This window comes from Pollachius pollachius (genome assembly GCF_949987615.1).
Source record: "Pollachius pollachius genome assembly, chromosome: 14".
Lineage (NCBI taxonomy): Eukaryota > Metazoa > Chordata > Actinopteri > Gadiformes > Gadidae > Pollachius > Pollachius pollachius.
The window spans coordinates 7984256-8002966 of record NC_136947.1 but is presented as its reverse complement, the minus strand read 5'-3'; the positions used below and the strand labels follow the sequence as shown (position 1 = coordinate 8002966).

Below are 18711 nucleotides of genomic sequence, written 5' to 3'. Positions count from 1 at the left end.
CCTTTTGATTTATATTGCAGACAATGGCTGAAAACTGAAGACAAGGATAATCGCACCACGAGGCAATAACAATAAAAAAAAACAGATGTGGGAGTGACTTTGTCTGTAGTGCTTGATCAAAACCCATTTGACTCAGTGTCGGTTTTAATAATTTTACAAAAAAGACGAACATCACCACATTGCCAACAATGTGTACATAAACATCAACATGAACAGAATCTGAATTAGTTTACAGCGTGTGCGCGCACGCACACACACACACACACACACGACTGTAGCTCATTCAGAGGGAGTCCAGGTGAAGAAGTCCACTCCCCTGAGCTCCTCGGGGAGGTACTCCTGCTCCGCCGGTGAGCTGAACGCGGGGTTGTACTTGTAGCCCTTAGCGTAGCCCAGCTCCTTCATGAGCTTGGTGGAGGCGTTGCGCAGGTGGAGGGGCACCGAGGGCAGGGGCCCCTTGTGGGTCCTCAGGGAGGCCTTCACGTTGCTGTAGGCCTTGTAGACCTCCACAGACTTGGGGGCGCGGGCCAGGTACACAGTGCACTGGGCCAGGATCACCTGTGGGATGGGGGAAACACACAAGTAAGCTACACACACACAAGTAAGCTACATGAGGCGAATGTACGATATATATATACATTTTCTATTTTTTTTAAGATTAAGTTTTATTCTTTTTATTGTAGAGTAAGACAGAAAGGTATGAGAGAGAGAGAGAGAGCGAAAGCGAGAGCAAGAGAGAGAGAGAGAGAGAGAGAGACATGCAGCAACACTCCACAACAATATTCTGTCCACTCCAACTCGCTGTGCGACTCTGTCAAGTGAACTAGTGTAGCTCTGCTGTCTGGTAGGGGTTGTGGCTGTGTCGATAGGAAGATTCTTGCAAAGAAATAAAAGATAAAAGGTACGGGCTGACCAACATTATGTATAAGTAGAACTTATCATATTCATCATTATAGGATGTGATTGAAGTGATGACATTATTGAAATAACTATGGCTAAGCATTGACTAGAGATATGTCTGGGCTGTTTTAAGTTAGGAGATGGTTTACATAGTACACATGGCGACTTCATCAAATAGGCAGACCGAATATTTCCATTGGTAGGGATGGGCATTGGGCCAGGGTCTCACCTCACACTCGGGCATGCCGATGAAGTGACAAGCCTGGTAGGCAGACACAGCCTGGGGCAGGGCCAAGGGATCTGCCAGACCTGGACCAAGAGACACAGAGGATCAGAGACACAGAGACCCAGAGGATCAGAGACCCAGAGGATCAGAGACACAGAGACCCAGGGGATCAGAGACCCAGAGGATCTGAGACCCAGAGGATCAGAACCACGCAGAACAACACATATTGACATTCACATTCAGGGCATTTAGCAGACGCTTTAATCCGAAGCGATGTAGAATAAGTACATTTGTCAGAAGAAGGAGAAACAACAATATATCGCTCTCGGTACAGTAAGGATGATCATGGTAACAAGTGCCAAGCACTAACAATCACTAGGTTAACCTATTCCCCATATGTAACAAAGATAGCTAGGATAAGGCCCTACACAATGCTAAGTACTATTTTTCAGTGCAAGATATATTACACATATTATATATACACATATTTACATATATATAGACAGTCAGTCTTAAATTTATTGTTTCTTTTATTGAATTTGGTCAAAGAATATTTAAAAATGAGCTATAACCTTAATACAAGTGATCACAAGACAATGACAAAAACGCCTTTCACATGCAATGGTGACAACGGAGCAACGGACAGTGTCCTGACGTTCAGCAATAACAACACAAGAAGAAGTGCATTCATTCCCTATGCATTATCATCATCCTCATTAACTGTGCTGTTACTGTTACAGATGAAACGTCTATCACTATGTCAGGAGTGTATGTATAGGTAATGAGTATGATGCAAAGTGCACCCTCGACAAGAAGCTCAATGCATTTAGCCTATTCCTTTCAACTGCGCACCCACTTCTAAAACAAACTGGCCATCAATATCATATGATCATATTTATATTGCAAACAGAAATAACTTGTAGGCCTGCACACGATATAGAAGCCTCCATGGTGTGCATTGGTTGAAATGTGATGGATTAAATGTCCATCACAACGTCATAAATGGAAGGATTATATCCACAGTGGCAGACGCCCTGTAGATATAATCGAGAAGCACATTCACGCTAGCCTGTCAACACTGCACACATGGGGTAATGGGAGCTGCCGATCATCATATTATACAAGCAAATATAAGAGATTATATTTATATTGCAAACAACAAACAGGCAAACTGTCCGACAATATGCTTTCTTCTTCTTGTTCCATCCAGATCCAGAGCAGTGCGACTGAATCAGGTTTACACTGCTGAACAGGCACGCTGTCAATAAATAAAAAGGACTTTCAGCAAAACAAAAAAAAGCATTATAATAGAAGAGGCTTTGATAATCAAAGAATACACAAAATGATAATGTCCTATGGCAGGTTGATAATAAATGAATCAGTTACTCACCAAGTTTTGTTTATCAGAAGGACGATGTGTCGGTCGTTGTGGTTCAGTCGAAAAATAACATGATTTTCTTGACATCAATGTTCTTGGTTCTTTGCCCGTATATGGACAGGGAGGGAATCTTGCTGAGCCCATTAGAAAAAGGGTCCATCGCGAGTCTCTGTGTAAGGCCCATAACAGGGCGAGATTGGCTACTGGCTAGCTGCACGTCACAGGGTACACATGGGGTCGGAACACACAGCCAAGGATCAGATTGAGACGATAGTATCTGGTTGTAAACTTTTATACATTTCTATATTTAGAAAAACTGCTTGAAGGAGCTTAACAGGGGCACAGCGAAACCTTTCATTTAATGAAGTTACAAGCAGATTGTGTGGGTAGTTGAAATGAACAAATGTACACTTGTTGTAAGACTTAAGCTGGAGTCGGCTTAGCTAAGGAATAAAAGCAGGTTGACTTGTAACCGGAAGGTTGCTAGTTCGATCCCCGACTCCACCTAGCTGAGGATCAAGGTGTCCCTTGACATCTAATCTGCTCCCGAAGAGCCTAGCGTGGTTGACTCCACCGTCGGTGTGTGATTGTATATATGAACCATGGCGAGTTGCTTTGGATGAAAACGTCTGCTAAATCCTCTAAAATGTAACAAAGTGAGTATCAAAGTGTTCCGTACCCACGTCCTCGCTGGCGAAGCGGACCAGCCTGCGGGCCACGTACAGGGGGTCCTCCCCCCCTTCCAGCATACGCGCCAGCCAGTAGAGAGAGGCGTTCTCGTGGGAGCCCCTCATGGACTTATGCAGCGCTGAGATGCAGTTGAAGTGCTCTTCGCCTGGCAGGGAACAACACTACTTTTAAACCTTTGGAGTGCGCATGAAAACACACTGAGAGGACCCAGACACACGATGCAATGTGTTTGGGCAATGAGTAAATATTAATGTGGATAAGAACGAGGAATTGCAATGGTACTAGGGATGGGACAAAATATTGATACGTCGATTTATCGTCGCCCTTCTTGGTGAGATAAAATAATCGATACACATGCCCCAAATATCAATATATATATTTTTTTATATATTTTTTATATATTTAATATAATTATATATATATATATATTTTTTTTTCTTTGTTTGTTTCAAAGACAGGTAACTGAAAAACTCAGTTTGGACCATGAATAGAGACAGAAGTCCAGCACTGAACCTTTTCAAAGTCATTTTCTATTCATAGTTAGACATATATCTTGATGTATCGTTATAGAATTGTCTAACAATATATTGATTATCGCAGAATCGCTGTATGGCGATATTACCAGCGTCATGGGCCATGTATCGTGTATCATATCGTGATCTACCCTGTGATTCGCACCCTTTATCCCCATTCAAGCAATGAACTTCACTCAACATTTGACTTCAATAATAAGACCACATGATTGAGGATGGTGAGGGCACAGGGAAACGTTAATCCAACCTTAGTGGACAGCTGAACGTTAGGTAACGGGACAGTACTGAGGACTGCATGTTTCTGAGGAAGGTCAGGATTAACTGGTGTTACTGCCCCCCCCCCCCCCCCCCCCAGCTCTTCACATCCACACCCCCTCCATCAAAACATAACAGTGCTTATGGTATTATCACCAGACACTCAACGATGAGCACTACAGGGGGTTCGGGTTGGGGACGTAAATAATTAAAAGTGTGTTTTGATTAATGAATAGTCCTAAAGAAAACACTTATTTTATATCTCCATTGTGTAAAGCAATTAGAGATTAGACTATTGATCTCCCTAAGGATCATAAATAAAAACAGGTTTTTGTTTATTTTAGAGGCCTTGTATTTTCTGGAAAAGGCTTAGCAAAAGACTAGGCCTGATTCCCATTACAGCCTGTGTTTCCCCACAGCTGTTCAAAGGGATGATTGCAATTGCTTTTTCTGATTGGCTTAAATTGATGGCCGGCTGATGTAACTCGACATGAAGCAACTTTGCATACAAGTACTCCATACAACCTATCTTATTTGTACTACTGAGGGATCTATACTTCAGGGGTGGTGGAATAAATTGTTATTCAATATATTTAGGTTGCATAATATCCACTCTTGAAATAAAGTAATAAATATACAATGAATTAGCCACCATATATATATTTTAGTTAGCAACCATTCATCTTGTGGAGCTGTCATAACATATGCTACAAGTACCCTCTGTAATCACAAAGTGTTCTTACGTGCGGGTTGTGTTCCTCCTTGATTACTTATGATATATAGCCTCATTTGCTATAATGTGATGTATTAATTAGCATTATATACCTCATCTTCAAAAGAGATGAGGTGAGATAAAGCAATATATACACACACTAACTACAAATAGCTTATTTTATTTATAGATGTATTATTTAAAGTCAAAACGTATTTAATCAAATGCATTGACTTTTGAATAATTAAAATATGGCGCCCCCTCTGGCACCCTATAGTAGAGCGTCGACTATACCTGCTTTATCATAGAGGATGTGGGACCTCTGCAGACCCTCCTTGACGTGCTTCTCCTGCACCACGACCCTCCCTGGCGGGGCCCCGGCCCTCCCTGGCGGGGCCCCGGCCACCCGTGCCTGCAGGGCCATCTGCAGCCCGTTGAGGCCTGCGCGGGCGTCTCCGTCACACAGGTGGGCCACGGTGTCCAGAGCCCTCTGCTCGATGTACACCTGCGGTCTGACAGGGAACAGACAGATGAACCCAGGTCCATTATCCTCACATGGATTATGAGACCTCTCTCTGAATTTGTCACAAAGTGAGGTAGTGATCGCTGGGTTAACCTAGCAATTGTAAATGCTTACCACTCGTCGCCATGAATAACACCACCTACACCATCAGCGATATATTGTTTCTCTTTCTTCTGACAAATGTGGATTTTGCATGTCACTTTGGATAAAAGCGTCTGCTAGTTTACATTGTAAGCCAGTCAGTTTTGCTTTCTCAACTCCCATCTTAAATCTCTAAGCCGCATTATACCCTCAGGCAATGTGTAGCCGAACATCTCGCTCTCTCATTGAGTCAGCAATTCAGTTTACTGGCACCCAGTACACAGGGCTGACGACTTTCACTGCTCACATTACAGCCTCCCCCCAACATAAGCTTGGAGACAACTTGTAGGATTCCCTCTGACTGCACTGCAGCCTTCACTTAACCTGAGACACGCGTAAATCCCCCTAGAGAACTCTTTAAAAAGATTGTCACGGAAGTCTAACCCTACTTAGACTTGGAAAAACGTGAATGCCCTCAAAGAGACATGGACACAGAAATGGAAAACAACACAGGGGGATGCCACTTAATCATACACGCTACACCTTTGATATGAGGGAAGCAGATGCCAAGACCACACCGTCTTCCATAACTTAAAATAAAAATTAAAAAATATATTTATACAGCGCTTTTCATGCAAAACAGCAAGAAGAAGAATATACTTTATTCATCTCTGTCAGGGAAATTCAGTCTCTGCATTGGACAAATCCTAACCTCCTTGGATCAGTGGGCTGTCACACAGTACGGTGCCCGGAACCCATACCATAGGTTATGGGAGGGGCGAAGAACATGCAAACCCCATGAACTATAAGTGGAAAGTCCATGTGGTGGTGGCTCTGCCCCAGAACAAGCAAGGACCTTCTTGCTGCGAGGTGGCAGTGCCAAGGAACCCGGGAGCTACACTGAGCATGAATGCGCTGCGTCACGTTGTGTCTCCTTAGGACCTGCTCCACCGGACATGTCAGAGATGGATTTAGAATTAACAACTACGAGTGCGAAGCTGTACGAGTTTTGTCATTGTTGTGAACGACCCCAAGTGGATTGTGCACCCACAACACTATTTAACGGGCCAATGTTCTCATTGGCCATCTTCCGACTGATCTCCTCTCCTGAAGGTCCAATGATGGCACTAATTGTGCTCCAAATGTTGTCCTTCTCTAAAATGTCCTGGTATAAACAAAGTCTGGGGTCGTACAACTCTCCCTACGTCTCCACCTCGACATAGCGACCGCACCTCGACCATAATCTCAAATTAAAACCAGCTAGAAGCTGAGATGCAAGAGGGGAGATAGTCTGCAGCGATGCATAGGGTTATATGGGGGGCCTGTACAACTACAGTAAATTCATTCTATATGAAATGGGAGTGCAATGTGATCCCTAAGGTGTAGGAGGCACCCTAGGAATGCACCTCTGCAATCCCCCTACGGTGTAGGTCAACGACAAGGCAATTGTATGTAGGAATCAAAATATGACTACTAGTATGGATATATATTAACAAATTTGAGGGCATTTTTCCCCTAGCAATATGCAACTGCAACGACTCACCTATACATTATTTAATTAACTGACACACAAACACAGTTTATTCATAGAGTCATGCGTCAACGCGGGTTATAAATAGACTTCAGGTCTATTTTAGTGTTTTGCTGCGTGTCTGCCATGCGTCTTTCATGCGTCTGCCCAGCGTCAGCTGCACGTCAGCTCATTGAACAGCAGCTCTGATGGATTACTTTGGGAGTGCTTCCTTACGGCTCTATGCCAAGCCAACCAGCACTTGCGTGCCCAGTCTAGCAGGGTGGTGAGGGTGGAAACATGTACCTAAATGACGCAAGTACATAAACAAATCATAAACAACTGCAAAGATATTTTCACCGCAAAACATGTTGTAATTTACGAATATACCAGACGTCTTATGAATACATTATGTATAATGTTGATGCATTCAAATATGAAGTATTTTGGATGGTTTGGATGGTCAAAACCCTTCACAAATCACATTCAACTGGATACATGTTTTAAAATGTCCCTAATAGACATAATATAAAATTTGCTGTTTAGAAGTGAATCATGCAAACGCTACAACAGTAAAAAGAGATACCAGCGCAGCTCTGGTCATAACACACATGGTCTGTGGGAAACTTATTTAAAACTAACTTTCCATTGTGGAATGGGTGTACATGCCCAATAATAGGAGGAGTAGTAGTAGTAGTAGTAGTAGTAGTAGAATAGTGTAGTAGTTCTGATTTCAACTGTGTATCCCAGGGGTCAGCAACCTTTTTAACTTGCAGTGCCAGTTTTACATTTTCTCGTTAATAAGTGTGCCTTAAAGGGTAATTCCGGTGTGAAATGGAGTTGGGATATGTTTTGGATGATAACGAGTTGAAACGTTCGTTTTGGAGCACAAAAAACGCATATAGACGCTTTCTTCAGTTGGCTGTTTTTAGCCGATTCTATCAAACCGCTATAAACTTGGAACGATGGGGGCACTGTTTATGGTAAAACTAAATCCCTATTTTAAACCACTCAAGAGGCTAAAAGTAGCCAGACACTTCTTTGGTAGTATAATAAGGGTCTTAACATATAAAACGAGGCATTAAGAACTTTGTAAGTGTACAGATTGTTTATTAAAAAGGACATTTTATACACACAATACCATCAGTAGATCACCCGTCGACGCCATTTTGTTTTTAAGACTCGATAGGTAGATTGACGAACACAGAGATTGTGACATCCGTCAGCAACATGCAAGCTCTGTGTTCACCAATCTACTTATCGAGTCTTAAAAACAAAATGGCGTCGACGGGTGATCTACTGATGGTATAGTGTGTATAAAATGTCCTTTTTAATAAACAATCTGTATACTTACCAAGTTCTCAATGCCTCGTTGTATATGTTAAGACCCTTATTATACTACCAAAGAAGTGTCAGGCTACTTTTAGCCTTTAAAGTGGTTTAAAATAGCGATTTAGTTTTTACCATAACCAGTGCCCCAATCGTTCCAAGTTTATAGCGTTTTGATAGAATTGGCTAAAAACAGCCAACTGAAGAAAGCGTCTATATACGTTTTTTGCGCTCCAAAACGAACGTTTCAACTCGTTAGCATACAAAACATATCCAAAATCCATTTTACACCGGAATAACCCTTTAAGCAACAATATATTAAAAAATTAAGCTGAATTATGACACAGCGACCAAAAAGATTTCCAGAAGACCTGGAATTGTACTATTTCCATATAGTCCACAATCATGCATCAACATTTTAAATGTTTCTTTGGCAATGCATAAAGGCCACTTGCAACAATATTTTAAATATTTTCTTCTCTATTACTCACAACATAGGTTTAAAAACTATTAATTGATCCCATTTCAGAACACTGGTCTCTGTAACTAATTTAAACATATTTGCACTGGGAGGAAATGCCCAAAACAGAATAAAGTGCAAAAAAAATCGGTAGTAATGATTATGCTGCCGCATTGTGCTGTGATTTTTTTAAATAATAATAATTAAATAAAAATATTTTTTTTATTTTATTATTTTTTAAGCGTACCAATGATTATGCTGCCCCGTGCCAGTGGTGGCATGCGTGCCTAAGGTTGCCGACCCCTGGTGTATCCAATTAGAATTACGGGATGTTCATTGCATCCCTTGTGCTAACCAGTGAGCCACAGGTGCCAGCCACTACTTAAAACAAAGTGCCTATGATGCATCCACAGCTGGAGCTAAGAGGGGACTCACTGGGCTCCATCATCGGGGGGCTCCTCCAGGTCCTCGGCCTGCTCCCCGTCCCCTAGCACGTGGACCCCCAGGGAGACCACGGCCCGCTGCAGGATGGCGCCCATGGCCTCCACAGAGAGCTTCTCCAGCACCAGCACCCTGCAGCGGCTCAGCAGCGCAGAGTTCACCTGGAAGGAGGGGTTCTCCGTGGTCGCCCCGATCAGGGTCACCGTGCCACACTCCACGTGAGGGAGGAAGGTGTCCTATGCGCACAAGCACACACACACACACACACACACACACACACACACACACAGCAAGCTTAACATAATTAAGGAAACATGTGTGATGCTGACACACACACACACACACACACACACACACACACACACACACAAAAGTGGAGGTGCAAGAATACATTCTACAGAAGCCATATTTCCTTTCTGAGAACCAGTCTGACCTTTAAGACAAAGCACATGGGCAAATAAATATGCCATTGTGGCTATATATATATATATATATGTGTACACGCACCTGCTGGGATTTATTGAAGCGATGGATCTCATCGATGAACATGATGGTTCTCCTCTTGAAGAGTCGGAGTTCGTTCTGCGCCTGCTTGATCACCTCTCGCACGTCGCTGGTGGACGCACTGGTGGCAGAGAGCTTCACAAAGCGCACAGTTCCCTTCTGCTTGCTCTTGCTGGCTATGATGTGAGCAAGAGTGGTCTAGAGATGGAGAGGAAACCAGCAAGACACAATATGAACTGATGAGCGTCACCTGAGCAGCAGCCATTAAAGCGTTAAGCATTTGAGCTTATAACTGCAGAATGTATTTAAGCCCAAGCCATTCCATAACTTTTAGTGACTGGAATAAATGTAATCACTTCCATCTCGCATTAGCAGATCCATTGGGGCTATATACTTTGCAGCCTTAACATTGTGCCAAGGCTGCGTTAAAGAGTAATTGCATTAATACATGCAAGGAAAGGATATATTAAATGCAACTATATTTTTGGATCATTTAAATGAACGACCTTTCCGCATCCAGGGGGTCCCCATAGGATCAACGAGGGGATGTCTTGTGACTCCAGCAGTGAGCGGAGGAGAGTATGCTCTCCTACAACTTTGTTCTGTCCAAAGTACTCCTCCAGCGTTTTGGGTCGTAGCGTCTCCGCTAAGGGCTTGTCTGTGGTCAGAAAGGTCCGGGATGGCACGGCTTCCGTAGATGTCTTCACTAAGGTTAATTGTGAACTGGGTGGACTGGGCAGCATAGTGGGATCAGGATCCGTTTGCCCTGGTTCGATATCACCTGGAGCGGTGCGTTTAACACCCCTGCTGACCGCTGATGAAGAAGAAGCTGGTGGTTGTTGTTGTTGTTTCTCGGAAAACGGTGGACTGCGTTCACCTTGAACTGAAACGTTGTGTTTTTTGTTCTGAAACAGGGAGAATACGGTAGAGGACGTACCTCGTAGCCCACGAGTCGGGGTCCCATTGGCTGTACTGACAGGTACGGGTGGAGGTGAGGCAGTAGTAACGCGGGGTTTCTTAAGAGGTGGTCTTCCCTCGTCCATGGTGGACGGACAGCGGTCGTCGTCATCTTTAAGGCATCTGTCGAGATGTGCGTTAATCTTGGAAGGTTTGAACCCTTTGGAGCAAACGGGGCATTGCACAGACTCTGGGAGCGGAGGCACTGTCACTTCGTCCTCCATGTTGTTATTTCCCGCGAAACTTTTGACCTTTTTTTTAACCACGTGACCAAAACAACGGGAGTTTGTGGGTTTGGCTTTAAATACTTGCATTTAATTTAAGGCCTCGGTGGCAGAATTGACCCTTTTACAGTTTTTAAGTAGTTTTAAATAAGGTTTTCATAAAAAACAAGGCGAGAGAGTATGGTTTTATTTTGCCATTAGTTTCAGTTGCATTTTGGGACCTGTAGTTTTCTTTCTATTTATCCTGGCTTAGCGAGGCTATAGATGTTCAGCTTGGGAAAAATAATGATAAAAATAATTATTATTAAGAAATCACAACATGCACCATTTTTTTATATACAAATAAATATATTATTGTAATTGAAAACAACCAACACAACAAAATACATTCCCTGCCATCATTTACAAAGCTTATTTTTACGTTTCCTTCAGGTCAGATGATTGAGGAAAATAGGCATCTAGCGACAGGTGTAGTTGAAGACAATCCATTGTCAATGGATAATCTCCCAGGTAGCTGGTTGCAGAAGAACATTTGACTCTACTACTCTACTCATAGGTCGTAAAGGAGGTGGTAAAATGTTATTCTGCAACCAGCTACCTGTGAGATGAAGAGGTAGGCAATCATCTTGACATTTACTCAATTGGTATGGTCCGTCTATCAACAATTATTTTAGCTCATGAGTACATTTCCCTTTAATTCACCAGTATTATAAGTATTATAAGTAACACAGATTGTTACAAATCAGTAAATGACATTAACGCAATCAAAACTGCACTGTAAACCCCTACAGTTATACTAACTTATACATATAATACATGTAGTACTTAAAACCTGATATTTAGTTAACCAAACTATAAAGTTTTGTGTTCTGTCAACGAATAATGAGGTTTTCATTTTATTGGAATATAATTGTTTAATTAATGAGTATCCAGTCGTACGTAGTGTCTGACGTCATCGACGTCTTTCCAGGCTTTCAGAAACATCAAGATGGCTACCCTCGAGCGGGCTCGAGAGATTTTCGAGCATAGGAATACTTCGGTATTTTTACATGCACCTGCAAACGGCGCCATCGTGTGAAGCAATAATTGTCACAAGTTTGGTCCTGCTTATTGTTATAAGCGTTCTCAGTTGGTAAGTAAATCGTTTTCTTTTTTATGTATGCGTGCCTTTTTGCTACCGTTTAGTTCGCTAGCTTAGCTATCTGTGGTTGACAGCTTTAAGTACGGCTAACGTTTATGCTAGCGACGTATTCATGAAGGAGTTTCATTAAAAATAACTTTTAGTTTGTATTGTTTCCACCTTGGGTGACTATAGAGGAGCAGGTGTATGTGTTAAAGTAAACGTATTGAGCATGACAACCGTGTAATGAAGTAATATGTCCGGTGCACAACATTATCTGAAATTAATTTAAAAAAAAATGCTGCAGGTTGGTTTACACTAGGTCTAGCCGTAGCCTACTGGAATAACTTGAGTGCGTGTGGCAAACTGGAGCATGAAGAGAGTGTGGAGTATGAAAAGTGAGGTCTGAGTAGCCGAAAAATATAGATAAATGTGAATGAGATTTTGGCGCGCAGCTAATTTCCCGGTCATTTTTTGTATGTCCGACTCCATTGTTTCAGGTTTTATTTATCATGTACTCATAAATCAGTATTTATCAGTATTGAGAATTTGTGTTTATTACGGTTGTCGCGGTGTGGACATTTTCACACCGAGTAATACACTCGTGTCAACACCGGTATTACCGAGTATAAACGGTATAAACTTGGAACTAGGTCAACCGCCATCTTCTCCGTCAACTCTCCTCTCACACTCGGTGACAGCGTCTGCCAGCACGCCAATTCTCGGTGACAGCGTCTTATAACGTTCTATATAATAAAAGTATAATATAATTTTATATATAATATCACGGCCAAAAGCTCTGTGCGCCTCCGGATGGCCGTAACGCGGGGAGCTCTGGGTTTGTTTACCTGCGTTGCTATGTTTACCGGTCTTGTAAGGAAGCGCGCCAATTCTCTTTCGCACAGAGCAGAACTATGGCCTATTTTACACATTTTTATTTTCTTAATTATATTTTTAATTTTTACAGATTTCTTTTTACTGGACAAAATAAGACGGAGACCAAGTGGTGCGCCGTTTCAATCTGCATTGTTGGTACGAATATTGACATACTACTGATAGTTGAATGCTAAAAAAACACTATAGCCTTTTAAGCCGGATATGGGTCTTCAGTGATTACATTTTACAGGGCTAAATTGGAGCTCAATGCCTGCTAACTCTAATGTGTTAGGCCTAAAATGCAAGCTGATTCAATGGAGTGGAAGTGCAAATTGTGTTCAGAATTCTTAGAAACTCGGCCAAAATTATTTACCCACTGTCGTTTGCTGCATAGTCATTATTCCAGAATTAGTCCTCTGCCGTGTCTCTATGAAAATTGTATTTATACTTTTCAGTCATTTAATGCACTGGAAGCTCATGTATCACGATCTCACAGAGATGCAACCAGATCAGATAGAGCAGTAGATGCACAGGCATATTTTTCATGCCACATGTGCAACTTCAAGCACCCCTTTTCTGAGGCAACACTGTTTGGACATTTGAGAAGCCATTTAAGAAAGCATGAGATGGTAGCATGCCCGTTCAAAAACTGTAACTACCGCACCAATGTATATTCATCCTTTAACGCACACTAAAGCAGTGTCCATGGAGGTAGTTCAGATTTTGATGACAATGTGGTGTCAGTAAATAATGATAGTACTCTAGTAACATCCTCTGCTGACTCTGTGGCTGAAGGGCCTGCTCAATGTGAGAATTTAGATGACCATGCTGAGGTTGAGAGTAACTGACGCAGAGAATCTGAGAGCCCAGTTGCACCATAATTTAGATATACAGACATTCTCGAGAAAATTAAAGAAACAAAAACTGCACAACAAGGTCATTACATGAGCCCTCAAGATGGATCATATTTCCAAAGTAATGAACTACTGTCCTCAGAGGAGCTGACGCTACCTCTTCTTTTGTACACCGATGATCTTGAAATATGAAATCCACTTGGCACATCAAGAAAAATTCATAATTTCAGTGCAGTTTACTGGGTTTTTGCTGATCTTCCTAGCAAATACAGGTCAAATGCTGCATAGCATTGCATGCTATTCAGCTAGCTGCATTGTGTAAAGTTTCTGACATTGAGAGATTTGGCTATGAAAGAATACTTGGTCCTCTGTTAGGAGAACTTTGTACTTTGAAAAAGATGGTGTATTCATTGAGTCCATTGGCAAGGTAGTTAAGGGCACTGTCATGAGTGTACTTTCTGACAATCTTGCAGCCCATTCGTTGGCAGGCTTTATGAGGTCTTCAGAGCCAAATATTTTTGCAGATTTTGCACAGCGACCTACGATCAAATTAAGTCCCATGAAGTTGGAGATGGAGAGTTAAGCCTGAGGACAAAAGCTAGCCATGACTGTGACTTGCATGCTGTGAAGCATGGGGACAATCCATGTGGTGTACAAGGAGATTGTGTACTTAACCAGAGGTTAGAGTATTTTCATACCATCACTGGTTTCACACCGGATGTGTTAAGGAACAGAACGCGGAGACCCAAGTGCTGGACACAGGGAGGCGGAGACAGGGCGAGAGCAACGGGATTTATTGGTACAAGCAAGGCGGGTAGTCAGGCAGGCGGGGGGTCTGGTGCCGGGCGGGCGATTGGATAGGCAAGGGCTCAACGATGGACGGGTAGTCAGGCAGGCGAAGGTCCGATAACGGGTAGGCAGGCAGGCAGAAGGAGAACTAGAGAGGGGGAGAGGGGATTACAAAGGGTGCAAGGAATCGGGGCCAGACTGGACTAAGAGCTGGTAGGGCGATACATACTTGTAGTAGTAAACGACGAACTGGCGCCGGCAGACTGGAAATCCCAGACTGAAGTTGGGTACGATGATTAGCATATTACCGGCAGGTGCGTCGAGGGGATGAGGACCAGAAGCCACCAGCGGCCACTAGATGGAGGTGTTGGACCGCGTAGCAGGACGTAGCGTAACAATACCCCCCCCCCCCCTCGACGGACGCCTCTCGGCGGACGCCCCCCCACAGCCGGGTGATCTCGGAGAAAGTCCCAGGTGAGTGCGGCATCCAAGATGTGACTCCGGGGAACCCAGGAACGCTCCTCAGGACCGTACCCCTCCCAGTCGACCAGGTACGGTGTGCCTGGATGTGCGGCGCCGCACATCCAGGAGGCGACAGACCGTCCAAGCCGGATGGTTGTCAATCACCCTTGGAGGAGGTGGAGGTGGGACGGGGGGGGACAACGGGCTGGTGGAGACGGGCTTGACCTGGGAGACATGGAAGGTTAGATGCACACGGAGGGATGGGGGGAGCCTGAGATGAACGGCACTGGGGTTAATGACTCTTTCGATTTTGAAAGGACCGATGAAGCGGGGGGAGAGTTTGGGAGGAATCCCCTTTAAGGGGAGGTCCTTAGCCCGAAGCCAAACTCCTTGTCCGGGGGCGTACTGGGGGGCCGGTAGACGACGCTTGATAGCCTGTAGTTGAGAACGGGAGGATGCACGGAGTAGCGCAGCGCGCGTGCGTCTCCAAGTGCGCCGGCATCTGCGCAGATAAATCTGGACGGACGGGACCGCTATCTCTTTCTCCAATTCAGGGAACAGGGGTGGTTGGTATCCCAGGGAGGCCATGAACGGAGAGAGCCCCGTGGAAGCATTCACCAGGGTGTTATGGGCATATTCGACCCAGGGCAGCTGAGAGTTCCAAGAGGTGGGGCTGGCGTGGGTGATGCAACGGAGTGCCGCCTCCATCTCCTGATTAGCTCGCTCGGATTGACCGTTGGACTGGGGGTGAAATCCGGAGGAGAGACTGGGGGTGGCGCCAAGAGCCTTACAGAATGACCGCCAAACCTGTGTGGTGAACTGGGGGCCTCTGTCAGAGACTATGTCCGCGGGAATGCCATGCAGGCAGAACGCGTGTCTGACCAAACGGTCGGCGGTCTCCCTTGAGGAGGGAAGCTTGGGGAGCGCGATGGGCGGCCTTAGAAAAATGATCGATCACAGTGAAGATGGTGGTGTTGCCCTCGGACGTGGGTAGACCGGTGACGAAGTCCAGGGCTATGTGGGACCAGGGACGGCTAAGGATGGGTAGAGGCCATAGTAAACCGGAGCGGGGACGAGTTGAGGTCTTATTCCGGGCGCAGGTTGCACACGCCGAAATAAATGAGCGAACATCCAGGTCCATGGTGGACCACAAAAAACGCCGACGGATGAAGTCCAAAGTGCGGGTGATAGCTGGGTGGCAGGTGAGCCGGGAGGAGTGCGCCCAGGTCAGTACCTTGGACCTTGCCGCGTCAGGAACAAACATACGGTTAGGGGGGCCGAGACCGGGATCCGGCTGAGGATGGAGCGCTTGGAGGGTTTGGTCCCGCCACATAAGGACAGCCTCCAGGAGGGGACGGGAGACTGAGGGATTACGGAAGCGATTCGCCAGGATCCCTCGGGTTACTGGCGAGCCCGTTCGTTTCCCGAGAGTGAGGGACATCCCGCTCGGAGATGGCCTGATAGTCCACAGTAGAAACAGGCTCCGGCGCGTCTACGACGTTCCCTCTCCTCAGGGGTGAGGTGTGTTCGTCCAATCTGCATCGGTTCGGGGGAAGGGGACCGCACACAGCGGGGAGGAACGGGAACCGGGGGGAGGGACCGAGGTGCAGCTGGAGGCTCAGAGGGGGAGTGGTGAACGAGTGCGAACCCTTCTCTCTGCGGCGTTCTCATAGGCGATTGTCCATGCGAATTGTGAGAGCGATCAGGTGATCCAAATCCGAAGCCTCCTCCCAGGAGGTCAACCGGTCCTTAAGCTCGCTGCTAAGCGCGTTCTGGAAGACCCCCTGGAGCGCCTCCTCGTTCCAGCCGCTCTCGGCCGCAAGGGTCCGGAACTCGACCGCGAAGGAGGCGACGCTGCGGGATCCCTGGCGAAGCTGAAGAAGACGTTGGGAGGCCTCTTTGCCCCGGACCGGATGATCGAACACCTTCCGCATCTCCTCAGAGAAGGCCTCGTAATTATAGAAGACTGCAGAACCGTGCTCCCACACAGCCGCGGCCCATGCGAGAGCCTCGCCCTGAAGCGTGCCTATCAGGTAGGCTATCCGAGATCTATCGGTAGGGTAGGTCTGGGGCTGCATCTCAAACACAAGGGAACACTGGAGAAGGAACGACCGACAGGATGCCAGGTCCCCTTCGTAGCGTTCGGGGGCTGGAATGAACGGCTCCCGGGGGGAAGCCGACGAACCCGGAACTGGGACTGGTGGTTCTGGAGTGTCGGGGGGCTGAGGGCGGACAGCTAGGGTCAACTCACGGAGGGAGGAGCTGATCTCTTGCAGGACCTGGTCGTGTTGGCCCAGAAGAACCCCTTGGCGGGAGATCATTACCCTGAAAGCCTCTGCGTCAGCTGGGTCCATGTTGGCCAGTTCGTACTGTTAAGGAACAGAACGTGGAGACCCAAGTGCTGGACACAGGGAGGCGGAGACAGGGCGAGGGCAGCGGGATTTATTGGTACAAGCAAGGCCTGGTGCTGGGCGGGCGATTGGATAGGCAAGGGCTCGACGATGGACGGGTAGTCAGGCAGGCGGGGGTGTTGGACCGCGTAGCAGGACGTAGAGTAACAGGATGTCCTTCATGATCTTTTTGAGGGCATTGTGCCTGTAGAGCTGGCCCTGTGTGTTAAGGAGATGATCCGTTCCAAATACTTTACTCTTGAGTATTTAAAGGAAAGAATTGTGTCATTTCCATACCAGCATGCAGACAAAGTTGACAAACCCCACCCTATCCCAAAAACGTTTGCTGGAAAGAACACAGTTGGTGGCAATGGTCATGAAAATGCTACATTGCTTAGACTGCTCCCTTTTATTAGTGATAGAATTCCTGAGGGTGATGGAGCATGGGCCGTACTTATGGATCTGAAAGAGGTAGTTGAGTTGATGCTGTCCCCGAATTTTACAGAGGAAGCTATCCAGTTTTTACAGACAAAGGTTCATGACCATAGAAAAATGTTGAGGGAAGTTTTTCCTAGTTTCTCACTCCGCCCCAAACACCACTACGTTGAACATTATCCCAATCTCATACGCTGATTTGGGCCACTTATCCACCTGTGGAAGATTCAATTTGAGGGCAAGCATCGCTTTTTCAAGTGTGTAGTTCATGACACAAAACTTTAAGAATTTGCTGAAAACATTAGCAAACAGACACCAATTTATGATGGCGTACTATCTGAGTTCCCCTTCATTCTTTAAACCTCACCAGCAGACGTGTAATGTTTCCTCTGTGATGGTTTCCATGCTTCCTGATATTGCAAAGGAATACGTAGCACAAAAAACAGGCAGTAACATGATGTACTGAACATTAAGGGTCAATATTGATGGGACTGATTATGATGTAGGAATGTTTGTCTGTGGGACACGAGGGAGGACTGCCTCAGTTTTGCAGAATTGAACAGATTCTCCTTGTTAACAATGAAATTGTTTTCCTTGCCGAGAACATACATCACTGTACATTGAACACCTGCGATCCTATGAACTTACATAAGGGAATTTGGCAGTTCACACCAAATCAGAGCTCAATGAGACATTACCTCTCAGCTTACCATGCACAAGGAAAACTACTCATAACACCAAAACGATATATATTGCCACACTGAAAGTTTCTCACAAGATTACAATTGTTTCTTACAATTCCCATTGTTAGCATATATTATTAGTATACCAACTACTATGGCGCATATTCTTTGTGTAGGTCTGTACTCATATTTCATTGACCTCCTCAATGTGTTTAAAACAGCAAAGGAGATGGCTGCCCCCCAGAAATTTCTGCTTTGAGTTTATGTGGACACTGATGTGGCCATGAAACTCACTCTAAATGCACGACCAAATTCAGTAGAAGAGCTGAAGATCATAATGCAAGAGAAGTTTAAGCCAAGACTGGACAGTGACTTCAGC

At 45.2% G+C, this 18711-nt stretch overlaps 1 protein-coding gene across 1 annotated transcript; it reads right to left on the bottom strand.

The window, feature by feature from the left end:
* Positions 1-279: 279 nt before the first annotated feature.
* Positions 280-10724, bottom strand: wrnip1 (WRN helicase interacting protein 1; the record flags this gene model as incomplete). The annotated part of the gene is made up of 7 exons (XM_079750868.1): positions 10049-10724; positions 9546-9740; positions 9033-9274; positions 4989-5206; positions 3184-3339; positions 1130-1209; positions 280-558 (listed from the first exon to the last, which is right to left on the bottom strand). The coding sequence occupies exons 1-7, from the start codon at positions 10721-10723 to the stop codon at positions 280-282; spliced, it is 1845 nt and encodes a 614-aa protein (XP_079606994.1). The 5' UTR covers position 10724.
* Positions 10725-18711: the final 7987 nt, after the last annotated feature.